The sequence below is a fragment of the Hydractinia symbiolongicarpus genome, chromosome 9, assembly GCF_029227915.1.
Source record: "Hydractinia symbiolongicarpus strain clone_291-10 chromosome 9, HSymV2.1, whole genome shotgun sequence".
Lineage (NCBI taxonomy): Eukaryota > Metazoa > Cnidaria > Hydrozoa > Anthoathecata > Hydractiniidae > Hydractinia > Hydractinia symbiolongicarpus.
This window is the reverse complement of record NC_079883.1, coordinates 14,071,869-14,088,848: the sequence shown is the minus strand read 5'-3', so window position 1 is coordinate 14,088,848 and position 16,980 is coordinate 14,071,869. Positions and strand designations below refer to the sequence as shown.

The 16,980-nt window shown below is 38.6% G+C and overlaps 1 protein-coding gene across 1 annotated transcript; it reads right to left on the bottom strand.

Annotated features, from left to right (window-relative positions):
- Nucleotides 1–11,837: 11,837 nt before the first annotated feature.
- Nucleotides 11,838–15,837, bottom strand: LOC130657266 (zinc finger protein 862-like). The gene is made up of 3 exons (XM_057460245.1): nt 15,567–15,837; nt 14,782–15,491; nt 11,838–13,518 (listed from the first exon to the last, which is right to left on the bottom strand). Exons 1-3 carry the CDS (start codon nt 15,659–15,661, stop codon nt 12,140–12,142), a joined length of 2,184 nt encoding a protein of 727 aa, XP_057316228.1. The 5' UTR covers nt 15,662–15,837; the 3' UTR covers nt 11,838–12,139.
- Nucleotides 15,838–16,980: the final 1,143 nt, after the last annotated feature.

Sequence of the window (16,980 nt, the reverse complement as noted above, 5' to 3'; positions counted from 1 at the left end):
ATTAAGGCTTTCAGATGTGAAATGTTGATTTTGAATTATTGCCCTGCCATTCTAAGTGGGTAAAAATTCTAACCACCACTGAATGTCTTTCTGAGATTCAGATGTCATGGAGATGTGATGGTGAAGACTACTGACAGTAATGGAGAGGTCGATCAACCGACGCAAGAAAATCCGACCACATTTAACCACCTTACATGCAAATGATAACCCGCCAATAAGAGAAAGGAGATCCTTTTTCGTACATTTTTTCTTGCCTTTCCACACTTTTAAAAGGGACAACAGAGCTTGAAACTTATCCTGTGGTAACCGGGCCTCAAATTGGATGGTATCGATTTCTATGCCCAAATATGTAATCACCTGCGATGGTCCCACAATTTTGTCTGGGGCCAATGGCACCCCTAAGTCCTGAAAAACCTTTTTTATCAACTTGATAAGTTCTCTGCATTTTACATCAGACTGATTGCCTGTGATAAAGTCATCAAGGTAGTGAAGGAGATGTTGAATAAATGCTATGTACTGGAGAATCCAGTGTAGCAAGTCCGCAAAATGATTGAAAGTAAATGGTGAGGACCTACCCCCAAAGGGAAGTACAACGTCGAAAAAATATCGTCCCTTCCATCTATATCCTAGTAGGTGCCAATCGTCCTGGTGGACTGGGCATAATCGAAATGCATGTTTAATATCCAGTTTGGCTAAAAAGCAATTTCGTCCAAGAAGACATACCATGTCAATAGCATCATCGAAGGAAGAGTAGCTAACTGAGTAGTCTTCCTTAGAAATTCCATCATTAACAGAAAAACCACGTGGGGAGGAGAGATCTAAAACTACCCGAATAGTACCATCATTTTTAGGTGCTGCCCCCAACGGGGAGCAATGAAAATTAGCAATGGGGGGGGGGGTAATCAAAGGGCCCTACTGTATGACCACGATTCAATTCTTTTAAAATAGCCTCATCCACTTTATGTGAGTTCTCATAGGAGGATCTGTTATTGGTTGTTGCTGACACAAGCGTACCTTGGTGAAAACCTAATTTAAAACCATGAGTAAACCCTGAAAGAACAAAATTAACCAAAATCCGATTGGGGTGAGAAACCAGCAATTTGCTTAATAACGTAACATTTACAGGAGTTTGCACTGAAAACTTAACAGGGAAAAAATTACTTGGCACTTGGTTGAGAGGGCCGGAATGAACAGCGAGTTTCTGGGTGGCTTTTGAAACATGCTTTGCATTTGTGTGTGAAGGGGCAGTTGTTCCCGCAGAGTAAGCCTTTGTTAAACCTCCAGCAGGGGGGGCGAAAGCCAGGTGACAACCTGACCCTTTGGTAGGAACCTTCTGAGACATTCTGGTGGGAGGCATTCCGAAACGACTCAGATCCACCACTGCCTATACCATGGAAAACCATCCTAGGGCAATCATAAGAAAAATGTCCCCTCTGACCACAAGAAAAACAGGAATAAGTGGTGCGTGTGGAAGCGGAGTAAGAAGGCTGTTTAGGTAATGCATGAGCCCCCCGCAAGTGCTGTGTAACAAGCAGGTCATCTAGTTGGTCCCATCGACGAGAAGGATCGTTTGCCAGTTGCAACCGATGCAGTTGGTCAAAAGCACATACAGCTGGGAACATGTATTGGTTGGCGAATTGAGCAATGAGTGCCTGGTAGGTAACCAATTCAGAAGCAAGGTGTGGGAAAAAATAGAGAAGACAACGTAAGTAGTTACTCCACGCCAAGCACCAGGAGGAAAAATCCTTAACCCTAGCCCTACCTACGGTGTTCCTACTTAAAGAAATTTGTGGAATGCCCTCTGCCGTCCTTATGTTTAAGTCATACTCACCTTCAACTTCTGGTAGGGAAACCGAGTTTAAGGCAGGGGGCAGGAATAAGTCTAGATTGACGTACTCTGATAGCTTAATTTTATCAAGAACAGCCTTAGGAACAGCAGGGAGGGATGGCAAAGGAAATTGCGCAGACAAAACACCAGAAGAAAAAGGAGCCTCACTGCGCTCAGTGACTATCAGTGGGGCATCCTCAGCCAGCGCCGCCATATCCATGTCAACATGGGTAGAAACAGGGTCCAATGAACCGGCGGGCCGAAGGCGAGAACGAGAAGACAACAAAGATGGCGCGGGTTGGCGCTGCCCAGACGACGTGCCCTGTTGAATAAAATTTACGTGGTTTGCCTCTACTTGGCTGTTAATTTCTGTTCTCACAAAGTCGAATAAGTCCTTTTTTAAACTTTCAAAATTGTCCTTTTTGAACGATAGGCGCTTTTTGGATGCTTTGTTCTCTCTACTTGCTACGTTTTTGTGTAACTGACGTACTTCATTGCCAGAGGCATTGCTGCTTACGTCGGCGTCGTCGGATGACACGTGTGTTTCCCCATGACTTTCTGGGACACCACCGTCCTCAACTGGCAGGGTGGAGGACTCAAAATGGGCCATTAAAAGTTGTATAATTTCTGAGATGGCTTTCCCTTTTGTATGTATGTTAAGCGAGTTTGCTAGGAGAAGTAGTGCTTCCTTCCCCATGGATGCCCACTGGTCAGCTGTGCGCATGTGAGGCTCTATGTCAAATAACGGTACATCAACAAATTCCTTACCAGACGACTGCTGGGACATCATGGATGAAGATCCCTGTGCACTAGGTCTGCTGCAGCTTGATAATTTTGAGCCTTTTCTGATGACTTGTTTATTTTTAGGTGCCATTATTTTTACAAAGCTCTAACTGGTTGTTTGCAGAGCCAAACTTGAAATGGGTAATATACAGGTATTTATAGGCCTGTCCTAATAAGCGAGGCATCTTAAAGCTGGTAGGCGAGGCAAGTCTCCCATCCTGTATTGACCAATATTGTTTCAAGTAAAGTTTCCTTATATGTGATCCTAAGAACATTAGTAAGTACAAGGCAACCGAGACATTACTGCAGTCACCACAATTAACATGAGTTACTGACATTAGTTTTGTCAAAAAATCAGAGTAGGCCAGATCAATGTTCGCGAACTCATTATAATTTGGAAAGTTTGTATCCCTTAGGAGACCCTGATACTGTTCCTTTGTGTAGTTTTTAAAAGATCGATATGTTTGTGGGTATTTGATATGTTTGATATTTGATATGTTTGTGGGTATTAAACTTGACTTTTTTGACTTTTCTGGTGCAGAAAATCATTTGGTGATCTGATAGTCCAACATTTAAAACTCCACTTTGAGAAACTTTACCAACACAATTTGTTAAAAAGTGGTCAATAACTGTTGCAGTAGCACAAGTTACCCTTGTAGGCTCAACAATCAATTGTTTAAGGCCATAAAGCGAACAAAATTCTACATATTGCTTTTGCAATCCAGAGACATGATCACTCTTAAGTGCTGTCTTATTCATTTTAAAAATACTTCTACCATTACAAAGAGTATTGATATTAGGTGGCGACACAAGTTTATTTTATTTGAAAATATGGACCATTTAATTCATAAATTCGTTGTTTATTTTACTTGAATTTGTAAGATTACCTAATACTGTTCTTCAAAAGTTTGTCCTTCGCTCACTTCCTTCGCTTCGGCTGTGTCCGCCACTGCTCCTTCTACAACTGTTTTCGAAATAGATAAGAACTTAGTGACATAGCTCAAAACACTGTACGGCTTTGTTGCGTTCTATTATCACGTCACATATATACGTAGCTTGAAATTACCGTATCCAGACAGTAAACAACTTGTACGGTTTCACTGCGTTTTTAAGCTTAATATAAAAATATGTCTTTATTGAGAGCATGTTATAGCTCATTTAGAAACTTTCGTGCAACCACGACACTTATTCTGCAAAATATGCTCACTTTTATACCTTTCCCGCTCATTTCTAAATGGTGTGTATGAAAAAAAAGCGGTATGATTATTTGAAGGTCATGATGACGGGAGCATATAAGCGAGCTGCTAAAGGGGAAAAACACAGATCAAGAAAACGAGTCATGGCACCGAAAGAAAGAGAAAGTAGGGATGACATTATTAAAAAAAAGAAAAAAATGGCTCGGTTTAAAAAATAGATGTTGTTGTTTTGAAACGAAAGGACGCCTTAAAAAATGTGGAGGCTTGGGTTCCAGGTTGTAAAAATTTATATTTATATTTAACCACTGTTCAGTGGCTGCCTTATATTATTGCTAGAGTTCGCTCTTCATTCTTCATCATTTGCCATGTATTCCCATGCCTCGATTACTTCAGATAGCCCATCAGCACCCTTGTCGTCTCCATCAAAATTTACGTAGATCCCATTTGCTTCAGGAAATGTTTCTCTTATCTTTGATACAACACAGGCGGGATGATCCTTCAAACGTATCTTCCAAGTTTCGTATAGACGAACCAGGAAAATTGGCGATATGCAGCGTATCGATATGTGCTATAAAAGAAACCGGGAATGAAGTTGTGAATTTTGTTACCTGTATATAACTTTGAGTATATTATAGTATGTTGACTTTGAGTATATTATAGTATGTTGAGTATAATTTTTGTTCGACATATATCATGAGTACAATTTTACACGTCACATTTTGTTGAGTATACTTTAGCATATGTTTTTAAAATAATAAAAAAGTCGTTTACTGATTCGGAACGTTATCTTTATTAGGTATCCATGCTTCTTCCCTGTCATGGAGACTGACCATTGCAGTCCATAACACATGCGGGCTCAGACAGACAGCATTGAACCCTTCGTGTTGAGTGACACATGTCGAATTTGAACAAAATAGAAGAAAGTTTGACTAAAAAAAAAAAAAACATACATAGTGTGCGCATTATGTATTTTCACATCAAAAACAAGAAAATATGCCCACTAAAGTTGAAACTTACCACCAGAAATATATCTCAACTTTATTTCGTCGATTTCAATGCAGCACAAACATTCACGATTCACTGGCATAGTACGACAAAATAAACATTTACACCATTCGGATGGTTCAACATGTATCTCACATACCATATCGATTTGGTAAGAACGAATATCTTTTTGTAATTTCTTCATATGTTCTGAGGTAAATTAGCTCAACTTGTGTCAGCACCTCGGGATCCCTTTATTGGGATCTGCCAGGTACGACACAAAAAATTGTAAAGTTAACTCTTTAAGAGGAATCATAGGTACCATGACGTTTTGACAAAATTGTTGGTATGCCCAGATCCCAGAACGATAAGTTAGTCTGTTGTTTGGTGAAATGGAAGAATACAAGTAATAATTCACAGACTTTTCAATAGATTCCAAACAGATGAAGGAATGGATGTGGGACACCTGTCTGCTTACGTGCATTCTTTTTTGAACTTGCCCACCTGCAACCGAGAAAGTAAATCTGCATAAATATTAGAACAACCTGGGACATGACAAAGCAACAGATTTATGTTACGTTGAGCGGTAAAAAAGAATAAGTGACGGATTAATGTCATTATATCTTTGCATTTGCATGAGCCTGTCTGCCAGATTTGCACAACAGCTTCATTGTCTGTGCCTAACACCACCTCGTTGTCTGTCCAACCTTCTCCCCAACAAAACGTAGCTATAACAATGGCTAACAATTCAAGGAAGCTGATGCTATAAGTGCGCTTAGATTAAAAGGCCAATGAGAACCACTGGCCATTATACTATCCCCCTAGTCCTCTTCCTGAGGCATCAGTGAACAGGTCAACTTTGCTAGACAAAATGGTGTTTGTGTGAAATAAAGCAACCCCATTCCACGATGGTAAGAATTCAAGCCACCATTCTATGTCTTTCCTAGCCTCTGCACTAATGTCGATATTATGATGTAACCTATCCACTTTGGTGGACAAGTCAATCAAACGTCGAAGGAAAATTCTGCCGCTCTTGACCACTTTGCAAGCGAAAGAAAGTGACCCTATTAATGATAATAAATCCCTTTTTTTGCATTTTTTCCTGCCGTGCCATTTCCTCAACTGTTCCATGAGATTGCAAAATTTCTGATGAGGTAATCTTAGGGGCTATTTCTTTCATACCTGAGATTCAAATCTGTATGCTGCAACTGCTCCAACTGCTCCGGTGACCATCTTGAGTTGCATTGTTGCCAAGATGCAAAATTTGTATACTTTAACTTTAACAATTCCTTTTTAACTTCGTGCGCTATAATTTGCCATACTTCTTTTGCTTTATACTTTAAATTTTTAAATTTGTCGATGGATTTCTCATATTATCCAATTAAGATATTGGTTGTCTCTTGTTTCCAATAAAGATATTGGTTGTCTCTTGTTTCCAATAAATTGGAGTAGGTTCATCCTCCACTGTTGTACAAGCAGTTGATGGCACGCTTTGGTCAACTATTTCACCTGTTTTATTTTTCTTGTTTTTGTTACTTTTTTTATCCACCCTGTTTAATTTAAAAGTCATTTTTAATTTTTTTTTCGGTGGAGACGGCGACTGACGTATGGCGCGTGTATCTATCGTAGATAATTCTCCTGTTTCATCATTTCCTCCCCATATATTCTGTAAATATAAACCGTAATCTTCGCAAGAAGTGTTAAATGACATCGCGCTTTCACTTTTAATCAAGTTGTGTTTACATTTGAAGCTGTCCTGTTTGTTTATTTTTCCGTATAATTAAGTTACGTCTCCCGTGGTTTTGTAATTTATATATGTAAAGTATTTAAAATGGTTTTTCACCGCAAGAGTTTCACTAGCGAAAAAAATGTGAGCCAAAGAAATAGGTTTTCGGAGTAAGAAGGCTTTGACCGTAGTAAGTCAAATTATTAGTTCTGAGTGCTCTAAATGCTCCAAGTGAACTGCTCCTCGAGGAGTTCATCCAGATTCCATTCTGAATGCCCCAAATTACCAAAGAAATGATAGTTGGAGCACTTGGAGCATTCAGAACCGATTCTTGTGTGCGAAAGAAATAGCCCCTTAGAACAAAATTGATGGTGTCAATTTCAACACCAAGATAAGTGATTAAGTGTACTGGTCTAATAATTTTTTCTTCAGCCAGAGGGACACCAATTAATGAAAATGTGTGGATAATGGCATCAACAACGTATTGGCATTGAGATTTAGTGCAGTGGGGTGTTATAAAGTCGTCAAGATAGTGTTTTAAATTAGTAACAAGTATAATAACAATTGGAATCCATGTTAGTAGATCCGCAAAGTTGTTAAAAATGAAGGGTGAGGATCTTCCACCAAATGGCAGAACCACATCATAATAATATCTGTTTTTCCATAGGTACCCCAAAAGATGCCAATCATCGGTGTGTACAGGACATAACCGAAAGGCGTGTTTTATGTCTAATTTAGCCATGTAGCAGTTCGGGCCTAAAGATTTTATGATATTGACTGCTTTACCAAATGATGAGTATTGTACAGAGAAGTCTTCTTTGCTTATCCTCTCATTGATAGAAAACCCTCTGGGGGAAGATAGGTCAAGAACTACCCGGACAGTGCCATCTTTTTTAGGTGCTGCGCCCAAAGGAGAACAGTGGAAGTTATCCAACGGTTTAAAGTCAAATGGTCCCACAGTGTGGCCTCTGTTTAATTCCTTTAAAATTGCCTCATCAACTAAATTCTAATAAGTAAAAGCAGATTTGTTATTTCTTGTAGACGAGGTTAAGGGAGTGTTCTGGCTGCATCCTAACCTAAATCAGTAGGTAAAACCTGATACAATAAAATCTACAAGATCCCTGTTGGGGTGGGATAACAAAAACTTATTTAGAACCCGAACCTTAACCGGTGTGTGCACAAATAAGGGTATGGGGAAAAAATTAGTTGGGACCGAGCTTAGAGGACCTGGATGGGCAAAAGATAACGGGGTGGTTTTTCTGACAGAAGTGGCAACAGTGGGGATAGGAACAGTTTGGTCGGCAAGGAAGTGCTTTGTTGAAGGAAAAGCAAGCAGGTCTGTCTGGTGGCCATGATTTGCTTGGGACATTCCGAAGCTGTGTTGATGATTCTGCTGGGCCAGTGAATTTATTGGGGCATTGTGCGGCAAAGTGCCCAGAGCCCTGACACCTAAAGCACCTGCCTAACCTGGATGGGAGTGACTTTGTGAACGACGTTGATGGCTGAGCACCCCTAAGATACATATTAAACAAAGTGTCGTCAACCACGTCCCATCTGCCGCTAGCAGGGTTGTTGGCCAGTTGCATATGATTCAGTTGATCATATTCGTACACAGAAGAGAAGACATTTGTGAAGCAAACTGAGTTATTACGGTTTGATACATCAACATTTGATGTACAAGTTGGGTTGAAAACAAACAACACACCTCAAATAATTTGTCCATGCTGACACCCAGGAGTTAAAATCTTTCACCCTCCCTTTCCCAGTGGTCTTCTGAGCTTACGAAATCCTAGGAGTGCCCTCCATATTACTAATGTTAATGTCAAATTCACCACCCTCACCCATCATGGGAAGAGAAGCACAGGAAGACGCAGCAGAAGGTGGCAGAAGAGAATCAAAATTAATGTGCGCTCCCTTCTTAATCTTTTCTACAAGATGTTTGGGGATTGGAGGCAAACTAACAGTGGCATACATGTCAGAGTTAGAAGTCCTAGTACCTGCATAGAATGGAGCCCCAATGCGAGCTTGTGAGAAACTAAATCACAGTAACTCTCTCCTATTTATAGGGTGCCCCTAGATTGTTGATTGGCTACCTTAGAACCACCTAATATGGTCAGACTATACCCAAACCTTTAGTCCCCTGCTCTAAAGTATGAACAACAAGAAAGTTGCTTCAAGTTATGACTCATAGCTTTGATTGGTTAATTGAGACAAAGATGCCTTGGGGGAGCAAGACAACCTTGTGTACCCTAAATGATGCATCTGCATAGCAGCTATCAAGTATTGGGAACTGCAATTAACATGAGCTAAACTGTGTTTAGCTCCATTTAAAATTTAATTTGTTTTCGAAATCTTATCGCGAAGGAAAAAGTCCCGAACGTAGGTTTTTTCCGTTTGCGTTGCTAAACGTTGCTTTTTATAAAAAGAACTTTTAAAAGTTTCGCATGTTAAAAAATATGTTTCGACGATAAAGAAATATTGTTAAAAGTTTTAAAAGTAGCATTAGTTTTTTTTTTAAATATTTAAATCATTGGATTTGTTGTTTTTTAAAAGAGCTTGTGTTTTTTAAATATATCGAGATTAAAATCGTGTTACTATAATTAGTTTCGTTGTTAAAAAAAATAAAAATTCAATGGCCTTTGCGTTTAATTTTTTCTCGCGCAGAGTATTGTTTTTAAACAATGTTTCTTGCTATGCTTTTCTTTTTAACAGGAAGCAATTATTTTCGCGCAATTTGAAAGGAACTTGCTATCCTATTGTTTTTTTTAATGAACGCAATTATTTTTGCGTTTTTGAGCGTAAGCTTACATGTGGACTGTACTGTAAATCCCGGCTTCCCACCTTTAAACTGAACTGTGTTTATATTATTAGCAGAGATGTAATGGATGACTAAGTCCTTGAAAAAAAAACGAAAAAAAAATATTTAATTGCACGGCTCCATATACACAGCAGTTTAGTTCAACTTGTAGAATTGTATATATTTACTTGAATTTCCAGCATTGTGGGACTAAACCCAAGGTTGCACACAACTGAGATGCATTTTGCTAGTGCTTTTTCCGTTTTAACATCAAAGACGCATTTTCTACCAGCTTTCCCAAGCTCAACACCTTCGCGCCATTTAAACGGAAGCGTATCGTCGCCTCGTTTATTTTGTAGCGCTTTGCAATACCACGAACTGATGATCCAGGAACTGAATCAAATTCGTGCAAAGCATCCTGAACGTCCTTTTCTGTCCATGCATTTGTAAGTTTTTTTGGCACCTTTCGACTACCAACTCTTTTTTTACCCATATTTAGTTGCACGTTGTTTGCTCATAGAAGAAGAAAAAGAAAAGAAAAAAATACTTTAATAATTTCTATAAGTACGCGCCAGTGCTGTTTTGATTGGCTATTTAAAATAAACTAAGTGGGATTTTAATCTGAAATCATAGGTCATAGGTTTCTCTTTGGATAATTATTTCTAGTGAGCGTGTGTAAAGAATACGTAACGAATACAGTGCTGCTTGTTTGAGCTAAGTAGGAGTTTAATCTAAATTCATAAGTCATAAGTTTCTTTCTGATGATATATTTCTAGTTTTGCATGCTGATCATACAGTACAAGTAACAAATAAAGCGCTAGTGATCATATTGCTCACAATTCATTACGCACACTTTTTTACGAATACTAGACGGAAAATATACCTAAAATAATGATTGGCAAGAGGTTTGTGGACCCAGGGTCAATTAGCGGCGACCGCATGAGATTTCTACCCATGCACAAAGATGGTAGAACAAAGTATCAAGATGTCGCGATAAAGTTGATATTGGCTGCTTTGACTACCACATTATATAACTTGTTTTTTTTAAGTTTTATTGAAATATGAACTATTTAAGTTATTAAAAGAGTTTAAGGTATGTCTTAAGTTTATAAATGCCTTCTTTTTGTTGCTGTTTCTATGTTCATTTCGGCGAAAAATACACTCAAATGAGCTGCGTAATGATTACAGATGCGTAATGATTCGGCAATCTGACTATATACGATTGTATATTATAAAGATATATACATATCACATCATAAAACTTAAGTACTTTCACATTTACAATATCGCGTAGCTGAAACTTTCCCTAAACACTTTGCGTGATACCAGAAATCACAGTGATCGCAACCTTCCCATTGAACTTCTTCATCGTCATCAGAGCTATTGTCGTCGGATTGCGGATCAACATGATGACAACATGGTGACAAATGCGGAAGACGTTTTAATACTTCTCCTGGATTTAATGGCCATAATCCAGTGCCGTAAATCATGCTACTATGTTTTCTTTTTTTCCTGCATCCCACTGACCCATTGGCGAAGAAGGAGAGGAAAGCCTTTCTTTTGACTTTCCTTCTGCCATTCCTCCAAAACAGTTCGCCACAAACGTTTTGAGGGTCTAAATACAGCTACATCGAGTGGCTTACAAATTATTTTCACCACATTATTTTCTTCACATGCCTGGATAACATCAGCGCTGAAGTGGGAACTTAAATTGTCACCAATTAAGATCTTTTTTTCCTTGTTTAGTGACAGCGTGAAGGAGGAAAACTTCAAAAAACCACCTCTCGAATGCCCGTTGGTCGAAAAAACCACTCTTTGAACAATCGTACTTTGCACCAGTAGGTCCATTTGCCGTCCAACCTTCGTAAACATTTTGCGATTTGTAAACAACAAAGGGAGGCAAGAGAGTTCCGTCTGCGGAGCAAGCGAACATGATACTCACAGCAGATTTCGAATGGTCAATTTTTCGCTCAACCCATCTCAAACCTCTGGGTACAATGACAGCTTTGTTGTGTGGTTCGTCTGTTACATTGGTTTTGTCATAGTTAAAGAGGCAGTCTGGTGTAAGATTTTCGTCATAAAATTGTTTCAAATTATTAAAGAAATCTATTATTACTTCACGTGTAATTCCGGCTCGTGCTAGTTTGATATTGTCGGAGACCCGTTTGGTCAGGTTGTGACGTTTTATAAAAGCCGCCAACCAATCTTTACCAGGCCAGATATTCTTAAATTGCTTCACTGTAATGTTTTTTTATAAGTGTACTATCTGTTTTATGTTGAAAGAATCAATTGGAAACTTCCAAGACGTAAGGTGACTAATCGACTCAACTAAAGTGTTCCCTTCTTCTTCAGATAAGGCAGGTTTTCTTCCCGGTCGTCCTTTTTCGTGAATTGGATTTTCTTTGGAATAATTGTATAAAGTACCATACGGTATTTTAAATTATTTTGATGCAACAAACACACTTTTACAGGGTCCGAAATAAAAATTTATAAGTGATTCGTGAAAAATAGCGCGCAGCAGGCGAAAATTTTTTAGAAATCACGAGTCGTTCTTACGGTTACGATTCGCTATTTTCTGTTTTTGCACACGTTACTTTTAGAATAGACAAGTGGGGGACGTTTTAAATCGTGAACCCCAAACACGATAGCTTTTAGCGACAACGTAATGTGACACTATCAGCCTTAACTTTCTTGTCTACAGCCAAATTTTGATTTACAATTGTGCAATATAAATACCTCAAGAATGATTTGTTTTGATACGAAAAATTATAACGAACAGTTACGTTTTTTATTATAATGTTTTTAAATAAATGTACAAAATGATTTCATGCTTCATCTTCATCAGAGTCGATATCAGAGAGTGCAAGTGAGGCTAAGTCATCAACCTGCACTCTATCACTTGTTGTAGTTGTAGATTTTCTCTTTTTAGGATACTTGTGCGACGATGATCCAAGTCGTCGCACTTTTTCCGTATACCAATGATCAATGACTGGATCAGGGTCAAAATTACAAATATCTGGACCATCCTCATTTATTCGCAAACAAGCGTCGAGCATGTCCCTGCTGAGATGGCTTCGAAAATCACTTTTCACCCTCGCCATCCTGGAGAAGCCTCGCTCCACTTTGGCATTCGTGAATGGGGTACAAAGCAATATTTCAATGATGTGAAGGATGTTTTCACAATCCTTACGAATGTGTTCGTTTGTGAAAACCCTCTTCCATACTTTCAAGTAGTACTCTCGAGGATTATTAATCACAATAGGGATGATGTGAGATTGTAAAGAGATCCATTCTTTTTTTACTTCGCCTACGTTACATCCGTTGTTTTCCAACAGCTTTTCGAAATCCAAAAGAATTTCATCAATGCGATCTTCCCCGAAAGTAGGAGTGACAGTAGTTGGCCATGTTGAAACATCAAGTAAACAGACGATATTTTTGAAGATGGTCGATGTTGACAAATTTTCGAACCTCTCTTCCATGCTGTCAGCGAGACGAACGATAAGATCATGATATTTCGTCTCAGCGCTGCTGTTTACTATATCGTATCGGAAAAGCTTAATGTTTTGGTACGTTGCACTTCCATCTTCGTCATTAATAACCTCATCTGTGAAGCGCTTGTGATGTGTCATTATATCACTACTTCCGTCCAGGGTATCTAATAAAATTATTTTCAATTTGGCCATGGTCGCAGTAAATTCCTGGATACGCCGAACTTGTTTGACAGGATCGTGCTCGTCAGACTGCATGCTCAAAGACAAACGACGTATCGGGGATAGTATATCTAAGTAAATAGCCATATTGAATGGAATGGCAGCCTCTTTCCATTTTTTCAAAAAACCTTTGAGCTCAGCACGTTTTTCAGGCTGTGAATCTGTGATAGCTAATTCCTCTACGTGGGTCATATACACACCGTAGTTTTGAAGAGCACATACCATCGCTTTGAACTTATGGTCTATCCAACGAGTACCGCATGCTTTAGCAGGCTTCGGAATTGTTTCATCGAATGCTTCAGGGAAGTTTCTGAGTCCCTGAAGCCTTTTGGGACTTTTCTGATATAAGTAATAAAGCTTCAGTAGAAGCTCGTCGACATCGTGAAATGCTTTGACAGTGTTAAACGCATCCTTGATAGCAAGTTCAATGCGATGATTGAAACAATGCACAACCTCGACCCAGGGCGCAGTTTCCTTGATTAATGCTCCAACTCCTTAAAAAAGAAACATGATTGAAACTAATTATCAACTGGTTATTATTTAGTTAATAATACCCCTTTCCGGGACGTTTCAGCAGTCAAAACAACATATAAGCTATCAAAGAACCTGGGCCCTAAGTTGAGTGGTGTAGCGAACACTGATAATGATTAAGTGGCCGCCAGATCAATCTCGAACAGGTGAAAAATTCTTGAACATTTAAAAACATTAAACAACATTCCAAAGCTCTTCCCCGTGGAGTATATTCTTTATTATGTAGTAACAGAATATTTTCGACATGTTTAAAAAACAACAACAAAATGTTAAAACAAAAACATATTCATACGAAAATATTCATGAGAGATTTGAGCTGAACATTTATTTATTGAACATTGATGAGTAACATTGTACAGTGGAAGTAGTGACTGCACTGAGTTAAACGAACAGTGGTTATTGTGGTTGTGGTTGAAACATTGATTGATTGTGGTATAGAAACGGGCTGAGAGTTGATAGAGTGTAGTGAAAGCAGGAACAGAAGTACATTCACTGGACACTGATGGTCATTATTAGTCACTATTTGTGAGATACATTGATTTATTGTTTGGAGTATTGGTCTTTTAGATTTATTATTATACACTGGTAGATTGGGAGTCAGGGAAGCGATGATGGTGTTAAGAACGAGGTTAGAAATGTGGGATATAGGAAGAAATCTTGGAGGAGTAGAAAGGAGGTGCAAAGGATGTAAAGCGACAGAGGAAACAACTGAACACGTGCTGGAATGCGAGGAAGTGGAGAAAGTAGTAGGAAGAAAAGGAGGAAACATTGGATCGATAAAGAACGGAACAGATGAAGAAGTGAAACGGATAGCCGAATATCTGAAGGATTATTGTGAACAGAAGATAAAAGAATAAAGAAGAAGAAAATTTGGAAACGCGTAGAAGAGCCTTGCACTCCATGGAGAAGTGCTTGCCGTGTGACGGCAAAGTGGGCGAAGAAAAGATTCGCAAAGATTCGCAAACAGTAATATTTGCTGAAGGAGAGTGACACAATGGGTATTAAGAAAAAAGATTATTTTTAAATTGATGTCGTAATAGTTAAGTCAGGCACGTGTTGTTTATTAATTCTGAAGAAAAAGAAGAGAAAATTCATGCAGCATGTTTACAAAACGTTCTCAAAACATTGTTTGACCATGATGAGAAATTATTCAGACGTGTTTTCGTGACAAGAACGCAGTAAGTTTGCGTCGATGAAATAGGCTAGTAAGAACGTGATTTCCTCACCTTTTTTTCTTCCCATATTTACACTAGCGCCGTCTGCATTAAAACCAACAAGTCTTTGGTTGAAATTCAATATGCCAATACGCTGGAAAGCACTGTCAATCGCCTCTAGAATACCAGGCGCATCTCCACATTTAGGTGTCTCGATACTTAAAAATTTAACGAGTGCTGTCCCCTCGTGCAAGTACAACACGTAGACCAATTCTTGCTCACAAATCCCTGTGTCCGTACTACCATCATTCAAGAGAGAATAGTAGCGTGTCTTAGCTAGAGTTTTACCAAGGTTTTCTTTGTCCACCTTGGCTATGTGTTCGGTGAAAGTAGCAGCAGCTCTTTCGTGTTTATAACTTTCTCCAAACTTCGGAACATTATTCTTTAACTGAAGTTTTAGCAAATCAGGGTAGTCACTGAAAGGACGCTCTTTTTTGGCGACATAATAGGCCGTGTTGAATTTGACGCGAAGGTTTTTCTTGTCACTCGCAGCCATTTTTCGTAAACCACTTCCGATAGGTGTTGTTGTGAGCACTGATTGAGCATATACTTCAGCACCCATCTCACTTCTTTTTTTGAGCTCGACGGCTTCCTTATGTTGTTGACTGTTAGTATGTTTTTGTACGCTATCCTTCGTCACACTACGAGTTCCAGCTATCCATTTGCGGGAGAAATTTGTACTGTTTTTAATGCGACTCTCCCATCGCTGACACACCTGGCATCTAAGAAAAAATAGCACGTTTTAACAACGATGTTATTTAAAAACTGAGTTCTGTAAAAATCGAAAAATATCTCACCTCAATGTCGTCACTTTGCCTCCAACAATATCGAAATCGAATTTAGATTTGAATTCTCTTTCCCAATTTCTGACTGTTTTTAACGAAGCCATCATTTAAATATATTCAATGAAAAATATTTACACCTCACATACGATAGACAACCTTTGAATGAACAACTCAGAAAAAGATCATTTTTTTCGAAAAAACATTTTTTTAACCTGGTTCATATGTTAACCAATTACTTCTTTCATTTATGAATTCACAATTGATAAAAGTGTGATACCTTTGTAGAAACCGTGTCATCTTTTGAAAAGAAACTGACCACATGGTGTACATGTTGCAATTGAATGTATTTTCTTTCATTTTTTAACACAAAAGTAATTATCGTGGTAAATAAAAAATCATAGAATAGAAAATTGCGTAAGAAGTGATTCGTTGTTTTGAATTTTTTCTCATACATCGACTCGTTACTTTTGAGAAACGGTTCGTAAATTGCGAATCGCGAAGCCTTATTTCGGACCTTGTTTTACCATTTCTCACCTCCTTCAAAGCAGCCCCTAACGTTTCTTGGCTGTACTGCGTGCAGTAAGCTCAAGAGCCAGACTTATGCTTATAAACTGACAGCATTCTAAAAAAGTGGAAAACGAAAAAGAAAGTGACTTTTCCACAGTGCAAAAGAAAATGAAATAATAATACACAAATAAGAACACTCACCTTTTTTTAAAATAAAATTTATTCATCTACTTGCCTTGTGTCAGCATGTTTTTAATCGAACGTGATAACGAAGATACGGCCTTGTGTGTTCTATTTTCATCGTTATTACCTTATAAATAGAATCATCATGAGCATTCTGAAATAGGGAAATTTGCAGCCTAAAGGTGCATTCTGTATGGTTATCCAAGTAACCCGACACCTGCTGGTAACTTTGATAGCACGGAAGATTACGAAATGCAGACATTGGCATTGGACCGACCGCGGGTTAACATTAGAAATCAATGAACCCGGGGTAGAGTGTTATTGAAACGAAAGATGGTGGCGTGAGAAGGCTGTAAGCGGATTTCATCTCTGTTTATGTCTCAAATCCTCTTAAAGTTACCGGACTTAACGGTAGGCTGTATCACGTGATGAGATATCCTAACTAGGATGCAGTACGACCTAAATAGACTATCGCTACGATGAACCATTGTTTCAACTTACGAACACAAGACCTTAGAAAACACACTGTTTTTTGTATTTCACAGGGTCAGCAGCAGCTATATTGTATTTACTCCTACTGGTAGTAAGTGTTGCTTTTGACTCACAACAAGTTTTGACTTAACTTAAGAGTGTCTTTAAGAATATCACGTAAAAATTGACCGAATAAAATATTTTTTAGTCCTTACAGATCATTAGCGGGAAATGGCAAAACATTAAATAAGCGAGATTTTTGTGC

What these genes read in the sequence shown, in the direction of transcription:
- LOC130657266 (XM_057460245.1), bottom strand. Translation starts at nt 15,661, where the DNA reads ATGATGGCTTCGTTAAAAACAGTCAGAAATTGGGAAAGAGAATTCAAA. An exon ending in GGCAAAGTGACGACATTGAG is followed by an intron (nt 15,492 to 15,566) that starts GTGAGATATTTT and finishes ATTTTTTCTTAG; the next exon opens with ATGCCAGGTGTGTCAGCGAT. An exon ending in AAATATGGGAAGAAAAAAAG is followed by an intron (nt 13,519 to 14,781) that starts GTGAGGAAATCA and finishes TTCTTTTTTAAG; the next exon opens with GAGTTGGAGCATTAATCAAG.